General features: G+C 42.8%; 1 protein-coding gene across 2 annotated transcripts in view; it reads right to left on the reverse strand.

Moving 5' to 3' along the window:
• ERICH3 (glutamate rich 3) overlaps positions 1-10,124 on the reverse strand; it is a 106,324-nt gene extending 96,200 nt beyond the window's left edge. The window contains exon 1 of one of the 2 annotated variants that reach the window (XM_027625713.2): positions 611-910. In XM_027625713.2, coding sequence (XP_027481514.2) covers positions 611-633 — 23 coding nt within the window. In that variant the 5' untranslated portion in view covers positions 634-910. Of the gene's footprint in view, positions 1-610; positions 911-10,026 lie in introns of those variants that run through there. The other variant, XM_027625721.2, reaches the window with a different exon arrangement.
• Between the last annotated feature and the right edge of the window lie 6,935 nt (positions 10,125-17,059).

The following is a 17,059-nucleotide window of genomic DNA, read 5'->3' on the forward strand; positions in this document are numbered from 1 at the left end:
CCCTGCCCAAAGCAACAGATCATGTGTAAACACACAAGGACACAATTCCTTCCTTCTCTCCTTCCTCTTCAGTATCATACCACCTTCCCTGGTCAAAACCCTTTTAAGGATCTCTATGACCCTGAAATAAGGGGCACCCCTCAAAATAGAACCTCCCTCGACATTAAGTCAACTCACACCTCGTTTCTCTGCAAGACGCCACAGTGAAAATTTATCTCTCCTTCCCAAAGCTCCAAATGAATGCATATTTTGGTGACCTCTACTTTTGCATTCAAACACATGTCCCATGCCACGGGATCTTTTTGATCCCAGCTAACGTCCCTGCTTAATGTATGCGTTTTTCACATCCATTTTTTAATCCTTCCAGAGTGAAAATTTCAAAGAGGCGAACGTTGGTAAAAGAAGCGAGGAAAGGGAGGGAGGAGATAGGAAGCCTGGGATTTCTGCCATCCTCAGCGCAACCTAGAATCCGTATTATTTGTTTCTTCTTCCCCAGCCTCCCTCTCGCTTCCCCCTCTCGCCCCTTCCCCCGCAGCGGGAGGGAGGAGGAGGGGCCGCTGGCTGAAGCCGCCACCTGCCGCGGGGTGGAAAAGCTCCAGTTGTCACTTACCCAGCCGGGTGAGAATGGCTCATTTTTGCAGCATCCCTTTTGGACCCACGGCAGGTGCGGAGGTCGGGTGCGCGGGGCCCTGTGCGCGCGGCCCTGTGCGCGCTGGCGCAGCGACACTTGTGCTCGCGGGGTGGCTCCGCAATGCGGTCGCCCGTGCGCGGGCCACCTGAGCTGGGCCGCCGCCGCCGCAGAGCTGCCCCGTGCCTCCCGGGCCCCCACCCGCTGGCGGTATCCACAGCCTCGCGGTTGCTAAGGGAGGAGGGAAGGCGAGCGTGGAGGTTCTGGAAAGGCCCAGGCGCTGCTGGAGCGGAGCCTGGGGAAGCTGGAAGGGCAGCTCAGCTTCCAGCCCCTCTTTCTGGGTCCTAATGTGGGAGGAGACCCAGGCCCCTGTTCTGTTGCCCTGGGTGCGGGTTCCCCAGGCACCTGTAATCTGGAAACAACACACACACACACACACACACACACTCTCTCTCTCTCTCTCTCTCTCACTCACTCAGGCACACCCATTTAGGCTGCTGTGCTTCCTGCTAGGCCCTGGGGAAGGAAGGGCTGGGTGGTGGCTACAGGTCGGGTAATGGAAGTCCAGGGCTGCTCCACGGTGATGCATGGACATTCAGTTGTAAAACAGTCCCTAGACTGCAAGTTCAAGGGAAAGAAAGAGGTCTTTCTCAATCTGGCGTTTTGATTTTGATTCTGATCTCGAAGGCATGGCAATCCCTTCATTTCCTCTTTGGAAAATCTCCATCCTTGCTCCTACTGAGGTCCCCACTCCCAGCAGGCAGTGCCCATAGGTCTGAAGTTCAGAAGGTGGGATGGTGCAGTTTCTCAGGAGCATGCTAGAATTGCACTTGTATGTGAATCCAGCACAGAGAAGGCAGGGCTTCCGTGAAGAAGCCTGGATTTACAGGAGAGGCCCTTGGTGTGGAGGAAGCTTAAAGCACTGGACTTAGATGACCTTTCCTGCGTCCTGTTTTACTTTGTCAGGTTGTTTGTTGCAGGACTTGATCTCTGGCCTCAGGTTCCTCCTGCGTAAGGGACAGGCTGGACACATCCATGGTGACTGAGCCCTCCATGGATCTCCATTCTAGCTCAAACACTTACAGGCATTCTGCTTTCCCACACATCATAAAGACCCACTGAGCATGTCAGAGTCCGGTTTCCTTCACTTGATATTCAAGTCCCTCATCACTGGACCCCTGAGTCCCTCATCAGTCCCACTGTGACCACTTTCTCCCCCTCTGCTACCCTGACCTCTAGCAAAACCAAATCTCGAACCATCCTGTGAATGGGAACATACTTCTTCCCTTAACCCCTGGACAAACTTCCATGCATCTTTCAACACTTAGCTTGCACACCACCTTCTCTGATATCCTCAGGTGTGCTGATGACTCCTACGTCTGGGGCCCTGCTCTACCTGACGTACCTCTGTTTTACACCCCGACTCTGCATGACTGCACTTGCTGGCAGATGGCTGTCTCTTCTACTTGAACGTGAGCGCCTCTATTTCACATGGTACATGGATTTTATTTCTCGGTCTTCTTGGAAGCAAACAGTAATTCAACAAACATTTGGCAAATAAATGAAGGAAACAGATTTTTTAAAACTTGTCAAAGTGATAGTCTTTTTATTGACCACTTACTCGATGCTCTCCTCAGCCTTTTATGAGAACTTACTAACTGTTCATTATCTCATTTAATCCTCCTCTCTATTCTGTGAGGAAGGTTTTCTCCTCCATTTTACAGCTATCCAAACTAAGACACAGAGGAGCTAATTATTTTGCTTGAACTCTACAATAGCTCCTAAGTGGAAAAACCAGGATTCAAATCCAAGTTTCTCTGATTCCAAAGCCCTCAGTGTTGCTTTTTAACAATGACAACATTCCTTCCCCCATGATTCCTGTGAGTTGCCGCAGGAGTCAAATTTCCTCCGCCATCAGAATTTTCTGACCTGAAAGATCAGAGTCATCCCAGCAGGGGGAAAACAAGAGTTCTAGTTCAATGACTTAGATCCTGAGACTGAGGACTCAAGGCTGCGTTGGGGACCAGGGCTAGAGCTAGAGAAAAGCAGAGGTTGTCAAAGAAAAAAGATGTGAGATGTGAAAGTGGCATCTTACGCTTCAACAAGGAAGTTCTATAGATACCTAATCACTGTGCAGCCACCAATGGGACTTGAGCCAGATCTGCCCCATAGATGTCTACTCCTACTGCCTGTGGTTCCTGTTTGATGGTGTCCTTCTTGCTCCCTGTTACTACATTTCACCTGGATAAAAATTGGCCAGGAGGGAGGGGGTACTAGAGAAAGACATTATCATTTGCCCAAGTGCTGCCAACCCCTAAGGATGGTGTAAATAATATAATCTCATAGAGGTACTAGTTGTTACATATTAATTCATTTGTGCAAATAGAAAATGGTATTTGCTCACTGGTGGAATGAGAAAGGAAATTAAAATACACTATGTAGATACTCAGGATTCTGTAGAAAGGAATCCCCGGCACTCAGCAGACAGCAAGGTACTCTTGGCAGCATGTACCAATTCATAAACGGGGTTTGAGTTCTCCACCCCCCACCCCTGTGAGCTGCACAGTTTCACATCCCTGGTGAAAACTGCAAGGAAGCTACTAATTTTCACTTCAGAAAATGCTCACTGTGAAATTGAATTGGGAATTTAGCTAGAAAGAATTTTTATGTTCATTTCTAGTATGGAGATAGAGAAAGGGAAAAAAAGGGAAAAAAGAAAAAAACTAAAACTGTTTCAGAGACCAAATAGTCACTGGGGTCATTTTCATTTTCTCGCAGGTAAACAAGTCCCCAGATGTCCCCAGTAGTACCATAAATTTATAAAAAGATTTTTGTTTTGTAGAAGACCTGTGGGGTTGGGGTTGGGGCAAGAGACAAGCAGATCTCCACTTCGGTTGAACAGGAGCTAGACTTGGGAATCACAGATCTAAAGTACCGGTGACCATCTCCTAGGTTGGGGTGGGAGATCTATGGCTCAAGGGCCAAATCCAGCCCCTGCCTGTTTCTGTACAGTCCACAAGCTAAGAAGAGTTGCTATATTTGTAAATGGTTCAAAAAAATCAGAAGAATATTTATTATATGGTACATGAAGATTACACGAAATTCACATTTCCATAACCTTAAATAAAGTTTTAATAGAACACAGCCACATCCATTTGTTTATGAATCATCTGTGACCACTTTGGTGCTATGAAGGCAGAACTGAGTAGTTACAACATCAACTTAGGGCCCACAAAATGGAAAATATTTACTATCTGGCCCATTACAGCAAAAGTTTACGTTGTTACTGCAACCAGAAAGGTAATTGACCTTTACGGACTCTGAGAACAGATACCACATCTTTCACCATTTTATCCGAGCACCTGTCACAGTGCCTCTCACAGAGTAGGTGCTCAAGAAGCAAATGAAGGAATCCACAAATGGTTGGGAGGAACACATCTTTCCACGGGTTTATCTTTCTCCCACAAATAAAGGTGAAGTCATCCAGACTTCTTCCCATATATAATTACTATGCATGATGATCTGACGTCACCCAGGGCTACTTTCTTTTATCAACCCATACAACACCACAGTAAGTAAGGGAAGCATTTCATCAGGTCACAATTGTGCAGGTGGTTAAGTTTATAAGAGAGCTCCCTGATACCTTACATCCTCCAACATTAGCCTAGGTGACTCAAAGCTATAACACTGAGAAGCTGGAGAATGAAAAGCACCTGCACAAGGATTTGATTTCAAACCTGAATTGTTTTCCAACCATCCCTAATAAGCTTCCCTAATTAGCTTAATGCCAGTATTGCAGTCAATGAACTTATGTGGTGGCCACGGGAAATCAGTGGTATTTACTACACCCAAGGTCTCAAAGATGACCAGAACTCCCGTCTGCCCTCAAGCTTGAAGGCTATCGGCTCGATAGACATGTGGGCAAAGAATGGCAAAGTGCTAAGTGCTGATGGAAGTGTGCAAAAGGTGCAGTAACGGTGCCTTCTAACTAAGGCTCCTGTCTTATCCTTGTCCCCCATCACTTCCAGCCACGTTCCCACTCTTGGTGATGCTGAATATCACTTCTCAAGGAATCACATTATTATTCCCTCTAGTCTTGACACCCCGATACTTCCTCACCACCCTCTCCCAGGTATTGTATACCAGGCAAGGGAAAAGATTGGCCTCAATGGAGGAGAAGAGAAGGAAAAGGGAGAAACATAAAGGCTATTGGGGAGGCATAACCATGAAGAAATCTGCAAGAAAAATAAAGAGTGTTCATTATTTTTATTGTTTTTGAGTAATTATATTATTGATAAATACATTCTCCAGCCCTACCCCAAAAAAGTTTCTCTAGGGAAGTCAGAGAAACACTCACGGAGGAGGCAGTTCTTACGATGGGCCTTAACAGCTGTGTAGGAGTTGGCCAGGTGGATGGGGCCTGGGGAGAAGATGTAACAAGCTAACACCTCCCTGCTTAAGCTTCTCGAGCAACAGTGGACTTAGTCAGTGTCTACAGACCCTGTTCTCATTTCTGTAGCCCAAACATTAATGGAGGTTGAGATCTGGAACAGAAAAAAGGAAGAGGAGAAAAGGGAGAAAAGGTAGGAAGGTAATGGCTTCATCAAGGAAATGGGGTTTGAACAGGGCTCTGTTGTGTCAAGCCCCATCTGCAGGGTCACCTCCCCTTCTGAACACTTTGCTCGATTCCTCCCCACGTGCCAGAGGCAAGGAAGCATGACCACACAATGGGGAGGGTAATAACTGTAAGGTCACTGATCCCAAAGGAAGACTGTTCTCAGTTGTACCAACTGTTCTCTTCCCAACTTTCTCTAAGAACAGTAGCTCAATAATGTGACCGGTGAAAAGAAACCGAAGAGCAGGAATTTCATTTATTACTGCACATCTGTTTTCCGACAGAGCAAATAGAACATTCCACATCCTCTAGCCTTTAAGAGCACCCATCTCTAAAAACTTTACAGCTTCATTTGGCTTAAATGACAATGGCCTTGGCTTTTCTGCGGAGGCAGAACAGTACTCGTCTTCCAGAATGCCGGCATCACAAACTGCTGACTGCATTATCTTGTTCTCCTCTCTACAGCTAGAGGGACAGGGGGCACTGTAACTCCTTGCATTGGGTCCTGTAAACAAAACTGCACTTCTTAACCTCAGGGTAGAAGTACATTCACGGCTTTGAGCAGAAGACTGGGATTGTCCACACGGGAGGTAGGTGATAGTCAAGCTCACAGAACAAACCATCTGAACTATAGTAACTTTTAAAATAAAAACGTAGTTTTCTTACTTACAAATTCATACTGTAACTCAGATTAAGAAAGTGCTACCTGATAGGGTCCTAAAGAAATATTGACTAGATAAAGATATTTTTGGTAATTAATCTATTATTTTCATGTAAATAAGCACCCCTAAAGGAGTTTGAGTATGCTTTCACTAATGATTGCTCAAGCCAACAGTTTCTCCCTAAGAGCACAAAAGTTAAAAAAAAGTTCCATCATTGTTAGAGGGATCACAAATTCTGAATTAATGAGACTTTTCCTACTGTGACAAAAGAAACGGAAGTGTGGATGAAGCGTCAAAAAACATGCAAAACATGCACACGGGAAAACCATTCTGGAGTGGGAGCTGGAGACCAAGATTATCCACCCGTCAACTGCAGGAAAACCCAATGCAGTGAAAAAACGGCTCCTGAGCTGTATAAATGCATTTGGAAAGAAAAACGTGGCAATTCCTTGGGATATGTACAGTTTAGTAACACAGCCCCCATTGCTGACCCAAGATCAAAATTGTGGGATTCCTCCCTTCCTTCACGTTTTTTTTTTTTAAATAAGTTTTTCTCTCACTCAATAAAGACCACTTCAGATTCCACATTTAGGTTAAGCAGGTGGAATCGTGACTGCAGGGTTGATTGTCTGCACCTGTGCAGGGCTGCCTCCACAGGGAGCTTTTATCCCTGAGCTAAATGGTTGGTCGGGCAGGGAGGCTGGAGAATGCTCTTTTGAGCCCAAGTTCCACAACACTGGAAACAGAACCACAAAATGTCATGGCCTTGTCCCTCCGATGTGCCCTATAGTCACACACAGCAACTGAGGCTATTTCCTCAGCTGTAAGCCGAAGGGTGGGGGGAGGGGAAGCAAAGTTGTTAACACCGGGGTCTGCCATGATGTAGAGAAGCATTAGCAAGAAGGGACAGGAGGTCAAAGGAGAAAAATGCAGCTTTACTGACTTAAAAGGCAACTAAATGACCAAGAAAGAGGCTAAGTCTTAAATGGAAGGTACTCACTCAGTTCCAGTTATCCATAATCACAAAAAGTAGAAAACCCATAAATCCCCTTCATTTTGCTTGGCTTCATGACTTTGCACTTGGACTTCAGTAGTCACACCTAGATGATACTGTAAATTGTGAGCATTTTCTTTAGATGGACCAGTATGGCCATGTTATAAAGAACAGCTTTAAGAGGAGGTAAGAGGTTCCAGCTCCCTTATTTTGTCCATGTTTAAGTCGGGGACCTGGGTTTGAATTGGAATTCTGGCACTGTGGAAGGTGTTCCTGGTCACCAACGTCTGGTTCTTGTCAACTTCAGGATACAAGAGAGGCTGGCACGTCTCCAACACCTTGAAGTTAGGCAGGACCACAGGACTTGCTCTGGCTAATGAAATGTGAGTGGAAAATGATGTGTCACTTCTGGGTAGACTATTTTAAGAACTTGTGCCGGATTCTCCTGTCTTCCCCTGGGCCCAGCAACCAGCAGCCTTCCAGATGGTGGCACTTTCCTCAGCCTGTCCTCCCAAGTGAGGACAGCATGGAGCAGAGCCCCCCTCCCCCGCCCTGCTCCAAACCCCAGATGGACAGGAACACAGATGCGCAACAAACCTTTGCTATTTAAAGCCACCGAGATCTGGGGGTTGTTGGTTATCACAGCAAAGCTGGACTATAGTGATTAATAGGCTATATAATAGTTCCGTGACTTGGGGAAAGCTCCTGAGAGTAGCTATCCCTCAGTTTTCTCATCAGAAAACGAGGGAGGCCTGGTATATAGTAAGCACTGAGAATATGGTAACTTGTTCATCTTCAGAATAATCTACATCTTAAGAACTACCTACACCGAGCCAGTCACTATCTTCTCTATACCTACATCCTCTCTCATCCTCAAACCAATCTGGTAAGTTAGGTGTTACTGATCTTTTTTTATAAATGGTGAAACCAGGCCTCAGAGAGGTTTACTAGCTCACTGAATGTCGACCAACTTGTAAGTGGAACCAGATCTTTCTGATCCAGAGCTCTTGCTTCCTCCCCTAAAAGTAGTTATTTCACTCCTAGATAAGTGAAAACTTAGTTAATAGTATGTTAGTAATTAAGATAAACACCTTAGATTTAAAGAAACAAGTAAGAAAGGAAAAAATCATTTGGAGTTTAAAATCATCATTTTCTTCAATACACATAACATCTTTCCTACTAACTGATTTGGTTTTAATGATCCCGGCTAAAGCCATACCTGGCAATTCCTAATCTGGGGTTCCCAACTCCTAAGGGTTTATTAAGGTAATAATATGGTTTGCAAGCTATTCTCAGGATTTCCATGTATCTAGAAGAAATAATATATTTCCAGAGGGTGAGATGACCAAAGCTAAATAAAAATGTTTTCTTTTTTCTTCTTTTTTATCAGAATTTATAATGGGTCATTTCATTGTGGTACATTTGTACATTGGTACAATGTACAATATGCTTTGGTCCATTTATGATGATTTACAAGGGCCACTATTGATGTTTATGAATTGATAAGGAAAAAAAGTAGATCTAAAAATGTTATGGTGTTAAGCCTAAACTTGAAAATAATTTCAAATAAAATATTTTTGTATCTATGACATTAATAAACTGCATTTTATATAGATTTGTGAAATTGTTTCAATAAATATTTCTACCAGTACAAAGTTAAAAAAATGTATATAAAGGTTGTTAAATACTGCTATATCCCAAATCTCAAATTTTGGCCAGGACAAGCCTAAATTAACCTTTTTCTCTCTCTTTGCAACTTAGCTCCTAATAACCCAGGTTATCCTCTACAGTCCAGAGAGGTTCTGAGAAGCAGCACAGCAGAAACACAGATGACTTTTTATTAATTCAATAAAACAAAGAGCTGATGAATGAAATAAAAGTGACTGAATCAAACCAACCTTGTCACTTTGGGGGACATAGCACACCTCGAATTTTGGGGGGGATACATCTCAGAGGATTGGCAAGAGATTTTAGTAAAAAATGTGGGTCAAAATGAATGAGAAACCAGCAAAATGGCATTCTGTGGGCGTTCCTCCCTTTACCTCCCTCTGCTGGAAATCAACCATTTTCAGACTAAATTAAAGGCACTCTGTTGTCCTCAGAGCAAGCACAGTGGTCAAGGGTGTTTCAAAGAGACCTTTTGTTCAGATTTCTGGAGGCCAGTTATAGGCCCTGTCATCAAAGAAAATAAGAAACCCTTATAGTTGCTGCAGTAATGACAATTTTAAAAAAGTTACTGGATCCATGCCATGTGCCGGGCTCTGTGCTAAAATACTTGAAATGTCATGTCTCATCTTACACTCAAATACTATTATTTCCCCTTTTGCAGAGAAAATTTCTGAGACGCAAAGGATTGAAGTAATTTGCCCATAATCACCTGCTTTTTAAGCGGTGACACCTCCTTAGCAATGGCTCTAAGCCCCTGTGTTATACTGTCCCCTGCAGGGTGTCTGGGAATGATACAAATTGAGGGTGTCATCATGAAGGCAGAAGGGAACCATTTATGGAGTCCTTCCAAAGAGCTAACAATACATTCACATTACTTCATTAAATTCTCATAATTCTGAAGGTGGGCAAGGTGAGGCGGTGCCGTTATTCTCATGGCACAGATGAGAAAATCGAGACTCAAAGAGATTAATGGGTTGGCCAACAAAGAAGACAATAAGATATAAACTAAGGCATTCTAAATCCTCGTTGAATAATCTGCCTCTGTAGCAAGCTGGTTCTGATTTAACCTCAAAAAATTCTTTGCACATCTAAAATATCAAGATATCTAACTGAATTACAGTCTGTATGAGAAATACCTGGATGGTTGCTTGGAAACTCAATATAAGGCAATTTTGAGATCAATGTGGTCTCAAAACTAAAAAGATCAGTGTGATACTGGTTTACATTCTCAGATGTGCAAGTTCTTCAATATTTTGCTTTGACAGGATGACATCTGGAACACTGAGCTTCCATGAGTCATAGCTCCATGTACATATCATTCACTGCATTTTCCAAAATCAGAAGCGAGGCCAAAGCTCTCTGAGGTGTGCTCTAAAAGCCTTTCTCATCTGGTTTAAGCTAAGGGGAAAGCATTGCCTCTTATCCACGACAGGTAGGTGTGCGAAATCAACATACTTACAGCTCTCTCCAGTGAAATCCTCACCACCAGCTTCTTCCTTCTTGCAATGAATTTTCTTTCTTTCAGCAGCCCTACGGATGCCTACTGTTTTATTCTCTGCCTATGGAACCTCTGCTGAAACTAAGATAGAAAAAGCCTGTTTCACTTACTCCCGGATATTACAGTCAACATTTCAAAAGAAAAGAGTTACATTTAAAAATGCAATTATCAGGAAACAACAGGTGTTGGCAAGAATGTGGAGAAAGGGGAAGCCTCTTACACTGTTGGTGGGAATGCAAACTGGTGCAGGCACTCTGGGAAACAGTATGGAGGTTCCTCAAAAACTTAAAAATAGAATTACCCTATGTCCCAGCAATTGCACTACTGGATATTTACCCAAAGGATATAAAAATACTGATTTAAAGGGGCACATGCACCCCGATGTTTATAGCAGCATTATTAACAATAGCCAAATTATGGAAAGAGCCCAAGTGTCCATCAACTGAAGAATGGATAAAGAAGGTGTGGTATATGTACACAATGGAATATTTACTTAGCCATCAGAAAGAATGAAATCTTGCCATTTGCAACAACATGGATGGAGCTAGAGTGTATTACGCTAAGCAAAATAAGCCAGAGAAAGACAAATACCACATGATTTCACTCGTATGTGGAATTTAAGAAACAAAACAGATGAATAAAGGGAAAAGAAAAAAAAAGAGAGGGAGGCAAACCATAAGAGAGACTATTAACTATAGAGAACAAACGTAGGGTTGCTGGAGGGGAGGTGGGCAGGTGGATGGGCTAAATGGGTGATGAGCATCAGGCTTTGTATGTAAGTGATGAATCACTAAATTCTACTCTTGAAATTACTATTATTACATTATATGTTAACTAACTAGAATTTAAATAAAAACTTGAGACATTCCAAAAAATAAAAAAAAGCTTAAATAATTGCAGAAGGTAAAAAAATAAAAATGCAATTTTCAAGTATAAGTTTATTAAAACAGGGACTACACTGCAAGTCATTTTATAGAAGAAACCATTGAAATAACTGGTGACATCTAAATTAAGCATGATATGAATATGGAAAGTATCAGCGCCATCAAATGTTTAAAAGGGTTTGATGCAGAAGAGAGAAGAGACTCAGAAGTTTCATGGGAGATAATTAGGAGAAATTGTAAGATGATTTTTGATTCAGTAAAAGAAAGAACTTTCTAGAAACAATCAACAATTGGAGACTCTATTGCAACAATCCTATGAATAAGTGCATACTTTACACCCATATTATAGAGAATGTTTCCAAAAATAGAATAGGCAATGTTTGATGGTAGACAGTTCCTTATCAACCTGAGAAATGATCAAGAAGGGGAATCAAATGTTTTAGGGATCTTCACATAGAGTTATATTGAACTAAATGGAGTACAAGGCCTCTTCTAGGATAGAGACTGTGACAATTGGCTATGAACCTCCACCAGCCCTGGAAGAAGGAAACCCCTTCACCTTCCCTCTAAAGGAGGATGAGGCCTTATATAAGGTGCTTGACCCAACCTTTACAAGTGAAAATTTCAAAGCTCCTTTCAGGTCTTGTGTAGCTAAGCAAATAGCCCCAGAGAGTATATGGTACAGTAAAGACCTGTTTTATTTTTTATTCCTTCATGATCCAAGAACCACAATTTAAAAAGGGAGTGAGAATAGAAATACAAAATCTAACAATGATCTGTACATTAATGAGTTCTGCCAACTCCACTCTGAGAGAGACGTTCAATCTAGAATGCTTTTGTTCCTCCTTATGGTTTTAAACCAGGAGTCAAAAACTCAAAAAGAGAAAGAAAAATGTAAGACGCTAGGGAGTGACAGGCCCGTGCAGATGAGACTGCATGGCGAGTCTAAAAGTCCAGTCTTACAAGGCAGTTGATCCCGAGTCCAGCAGCTCGTTGCCTTCTAGAAATGTTTTCTAGAATTGCCATATCTTATTTTTCCAAAGGAGCTAAAAAGCCAGATGTTTTTGGTGAAACTTTCTAATTTTAAGGACATTATCAGGCTGAACAAAAATTATCTGTAGTTAAAAATCTGCCCACTGGCTTCTAGCTTCTGGCTGCAGGAAGGCTAGTCCTTCCCAGAAAGGTGGTGGGGAGCCCGTGCATGCATTTATGTCTCCATGTGAGCCAGCAGATATCTACTGAGCAACTGAAGATAAAGAAAGTACAGACAACTAGGTTGGTGGGAAGATCTAAGGGAGACTGGATGAAGGTTTCTGCCCCCACATGAGGTTGCTCAGCAGGGTTTGAAGGATGAGAGGTTGCCCCTCCCTGTCCTTCTGGAATTCCTGGGTGTCCCTTTCTGGACATCGTCACAGACCTGGGAAGGCCCCTCGATCCTCAGGCAACTCCAGTCCCACAGAAGGGAGTAGATTTTTCCCAAAGGGTAAACAAAAATTCTCAAAGCCAAAGAGGAAAAGAATTTTTAAAGAAAGATGCATTCTTAGAAAGGAGCAGAGATCTAAGGGAAGTTCAGCAAAGACAGAGATGGGAAGACCACCAGAAGACCCTCATGGGTGCTTTCATGACTCGGATTTTTTCCCTCACACTGGGGGGAAAGTCTTGTTTCCTGTATAATTTACTGTCTTTCCCTAAGGTATCAGACTTCAGTACACAGTACATCTGACAGCAGCCCTGTTTTTAGATGCAAGCCCCGACGGCTTGTTCATATAGATTTTAGTTTTGATAGAAGTTTGGTTAAACAACAGATCACTAGAAGCACCGAAAAAAGTGACAGGCACAGAATGACTGTTTCACTGTGTGGGGAAATGTGTTTAAAAAGAATAAATGGACAAAGAACAGAGTTTGAGATATGGTTGGATTGTAAAGGTGATGGATGTAATATATAGGTATTATAGCAATGTATTTTATAATCGTGTGTTTCCTAAAATTACAGACAAGTCACAGACAGGCAGTCTTTACAACTCTCTTAGATGGAGAAGAAATGTGATGAGCAACATCAGGGTTTACACAGTTTTTTACTTACTTAGCTCGTGCTTGACACACTCTGCTATTCAGAGAAATCCATTAACGGGGATAAGAGCCACATGATGAAACAGCTGGCCAAATCAGGCCAGATGGCGTGCAGCCTGAACTGCCCCACACACAAATGGGTGTCAGACAAGGTCACCAATAGGCCCTAAGCCATCCAGCTTTTCCCGCACAGGGATGGTCAATGATGCAACAAGAATGGTGGACACCCGGGTGAGGAAGAGCTGCTGCTCCTCCCCAGAGCTCTTTGGTCTCATCAGATGGCTGGCCTCCACTAATGTCTTTGGGGGCAGGTCAGCCCTGAGTGACTGAGTGCTAACAACTATGAACTGCAAAGTCATATACCCAAGGACATATACCCAGTTGTCAATCATTTCTCAAATTTGGCGCCTCTGTACAAGCTGACAATTAGCCTGAATAAAGCTAAGGTGATGTTTTTAGTTGCCCCAGGCAAATCAGGCAAGCAACCAAAAATTACCATCAATGGCACGGAGTTAAAAGCCATATCTAATTCCCACTGCCTGTGTAGTCCGCTATCGAATGACAGGTCCTCTGCTCTGCTTTTCTGTGGTTCTTTGAGCAACCACCAGTAAAGCAGCTCATTATCAGAACAAGAAATAACAACCTGTATTAATAAATCCAGCTTAGTTGAGGGAACCTGACAGACAAGATTTTTGGAGATAAAGCATCTGATTACAGATAAAGACCAAAGTGAAAGACTGCCCTGCTGTCCAGTCTCCTCTGTGGATGTGGTTTAGTTCATTACCATTGCCTCCTGGAAGAACGTTAATTCCACTCTGCAGAAAACATCAAATAGCAACACTGGTAAACTTGTCAAGGAGTAGAGTTACTAATCAGCAACTGACATAATAGTTGCCCTGTCTTTTTAGTAACTGGCAATAGTTTCAGTTCAACAGTCATGGAAATAATGAAATTTTGCAGATGTGCCCAAGAAAACCTCTGGGAGTTATAATCCATTGCAGAGATTAGCTAATATTCCAACAGTGTTTGTGTGATACTGATCCAAACTTCTACAATTTTTTTAGGATGAAAGTTTAATTTCTTGCATTATTCGGTTTCTTTTAGCAGCGAATACCTCAAATATAACCCATATAAGGGCTAAGACCAAATAAAAGGATCGAATTGAGGACACATACTGTTGTAAGGGTTCGCTTTCTACACCTTAAGCTGAGTAAGATCTTGGAATTTCCTTACTTCTTCACTATTTATTTATTTATTTATTTATTTTGCTACTTCTTTTTTACCCAGGCCACATGATGTTCATTAGAATAATAACGCTCTTGACTCCAGTGCATCCAAAAATATGTACACGCAAGAAAACCTATTTTGCCTGTCCAAATCCAATTATTTTCTGGAATGAAAATCACAAACTACTAAACGTTATAATTCTGTTCCTGTATTGAAACCAATAACCTTAGAAATATAGATTGCTAATGTTGTCAGGTATAGGGACTAATCTTAATTTATGTGGTCAACATTTATTGAGAGCACATCCAGGGCAAGGTTCTTCCTGCTGTATCCAAGTATTATCTTCCAAAACTGGTTTTACCCTGTAATAGAAGAAACCTTTTCAGAAAACAGTCTCATCTATTCACCGGATAAGGTCTAAATGTCATATGCATTCTTGATCTGACGGCAAATTCTTTTACGTCTTTTTCCTGCAAAAGAAATCTTCCACCAGGCATTTGTTGGCAAACACGTCCAGAGCTTTCTTAGAAGCACTAATTCTAACTCAGCACCACCACCACCACAAGGCAACTGCAAGCTGAACACTACCAGTTCTAATAAAGCTCACCCCTTGTGAAGATCCTTCAGTGCTTAGGGACGGGTAACGATATCCATGATTTCTGTATCTAAGGGATATTTACTGGAACACGGTGACAGGGCCAAGAAAGAAAGGGGACACAGGCAGGAGGGGGCTGTGGCTGCAGTTCATTGACTTGGAGACAGTCTCGTCCCACTGGAAGGAATCGAAGGCGTGTTTATGTGTGGTGCCTAGCACTCACCTGCCGCAGGGAAACGCTCAATACACGTTACCTTGACTTTTCTCCTGTAAGGCTGCTTTATGTTAATGTAGCATTTTAAAGAACACGAATTGTGTTCACATGAGTTATCTTATTTGACGCTCACAACACTGGAGATAAGCTTTATTTTGTTTGGAAACACGGATGGCCTGAGAGGTCAGCTCTATGGGGCCTTCGGTCACACAGCCAGTACATTTTAGAGTCCATAACCCGGATCTTCTGATTCCAAGGACTCTCTTCCTCCTTTATTGCTCTGAGCTGCAAGTATTCAGCGATGTGGACCTGGGCACTTTCTATCTTATTTTTTTAAAAAACAACCTCTCTTAACTTATGTCTTCATACCTTCAAGGGGCATTTATCATTTCCTCATGTCTCCTTCCTGTTTGCTTCTCCGTCTTCTCCAGTCCTGTGTATAAAAGCGTTGCATGCATAATGTTCATGGATCCAGGATTAAGAGTTCTTTACTCAGGAACTTGAGCTCTTCTAAGTTAAAGAGACCCTACAAACAAGGCACATTTCCTTCTGGGCCTTGTTTTTCCTTTCAGCACTTTTGCTCAAATACCAAACACAATTTGCGTTTTGCTTGAGATGGAAAGAAACAGTTGTGTAGCTGTAGCTATTATTGGACCATGACCATTCTGAGGTGTGGATTTTGTGCTTCGCATTTTTCCTGTGTTCTTCACTTGATGCCCTATCTTGAATTTTTATTTCGCTCTAATCATTTTTTAAATTTGAAGTCTTCCTTTTTACTTTGGCAATTTCAGTTGGAACGTTGGGTTTGGAAAAAAAATATTCACAGAAAAACTGAAGGTTAAATCAGTTTTATTCTGTAAACAGTGCCTAAATTATCATCTCCTTCCCATAACAACCCAATTAATACGTTAGAGCAGAGCCAGAAAGCCAAAAACGGTGCTGAAAACATAGAGTTAGTGTGACACCTTCTGGTGAGGAACAAACTGCATTTCGTCGACAGCAGCAAAAAACGAATTCAGACAAGGGTCCTCCAGATAGCTTTTATTCCAACAAACCCATCTTTTGTGAATACCCGATGTCGTCCCAGGCTCTGCCACAGGCCCCAGCGCTACTGACAGGGAAAGTATGATTCTTACATACAACAATCTAACCACCCCCGGGGGAAGAGCTCTTTCTTATCTTCACACCTATCTACAGAGATTACAATTGAGGATGTCGGCACCTAGAGTTAGGTTGGGTGTTCGTAGATGCTACGGGGGGGCCCACGGAGCCAACCCGCCCTCGTGGATCAAGGACAGCCTCACAGGGGCAGGGATGCTGAAGTCTTGAGCGATGAGCAGTTTTGGGGAGGCAACAAGGTAGGAAGTGGGGGCATGCAGTGGGGGAAAGTCGCATACGGGAAAGTAAGGGGACAGCAAGCGTGCAAGGCTGAGAGGCTGAGAGTGTGTGTTTACTGACCAGAAGTTATTTCAGGTACCTGGAGAAGAGAGAGCATGGAGAGAGGGGTGGCTTAGAGACCACACAGGGTCTCAACCCAAAAGGGCTTTGGAAACTTAGCTTAAGAAGTGTGTGTTCCATGATCCAGGCTGCAGGGACCCATTGGAAGATGTGAGCATGCCAGTGATAGGATCAGATTTTTCCACTAGAAAAATCAGCCTGGCTCCAGGGTGGAGGGAGGGAGGAAGACTAGTTAAAGTTCTGGTCAAGTAGGAAGCTGTTAAAATGGAAGAGAACCTGAACTGGGCAGGGAATGCGGATGGGTGGAGGACAAAGTGTTTTAGGAAAGGGCATCATCAGCCAGTATGAGAGCACGTTTAAATGTGGACTCTGAGAAAAAAAAGGATTATGTTTTATGCTTATACGGCCCAAAGTAAAAGGAATATTTCTTTTCCTTAAACGAAGAGAGAAAACCCCACCTTTTAATGTAGATGTCTTCCTTCTCTTTGTATGTGGTCTTAGGAAAGAGTTAAAATATTTCTCAACATGAGAGGATAATTGCTCCAC

Source organism: Zalophus californianus, chromosome 4, assembly GCF_009762305.2.
Source record: "Zalophus californianus isolate mZalCal1 chromosome 4, mZalCal1.pri.v2, whole genome shotgun sequence".
NCBI lineage: Eukaryota > Metazoa > Chordata > Mammalia > Carnivora > Otariidae > Zalophus > Zalophus californianus.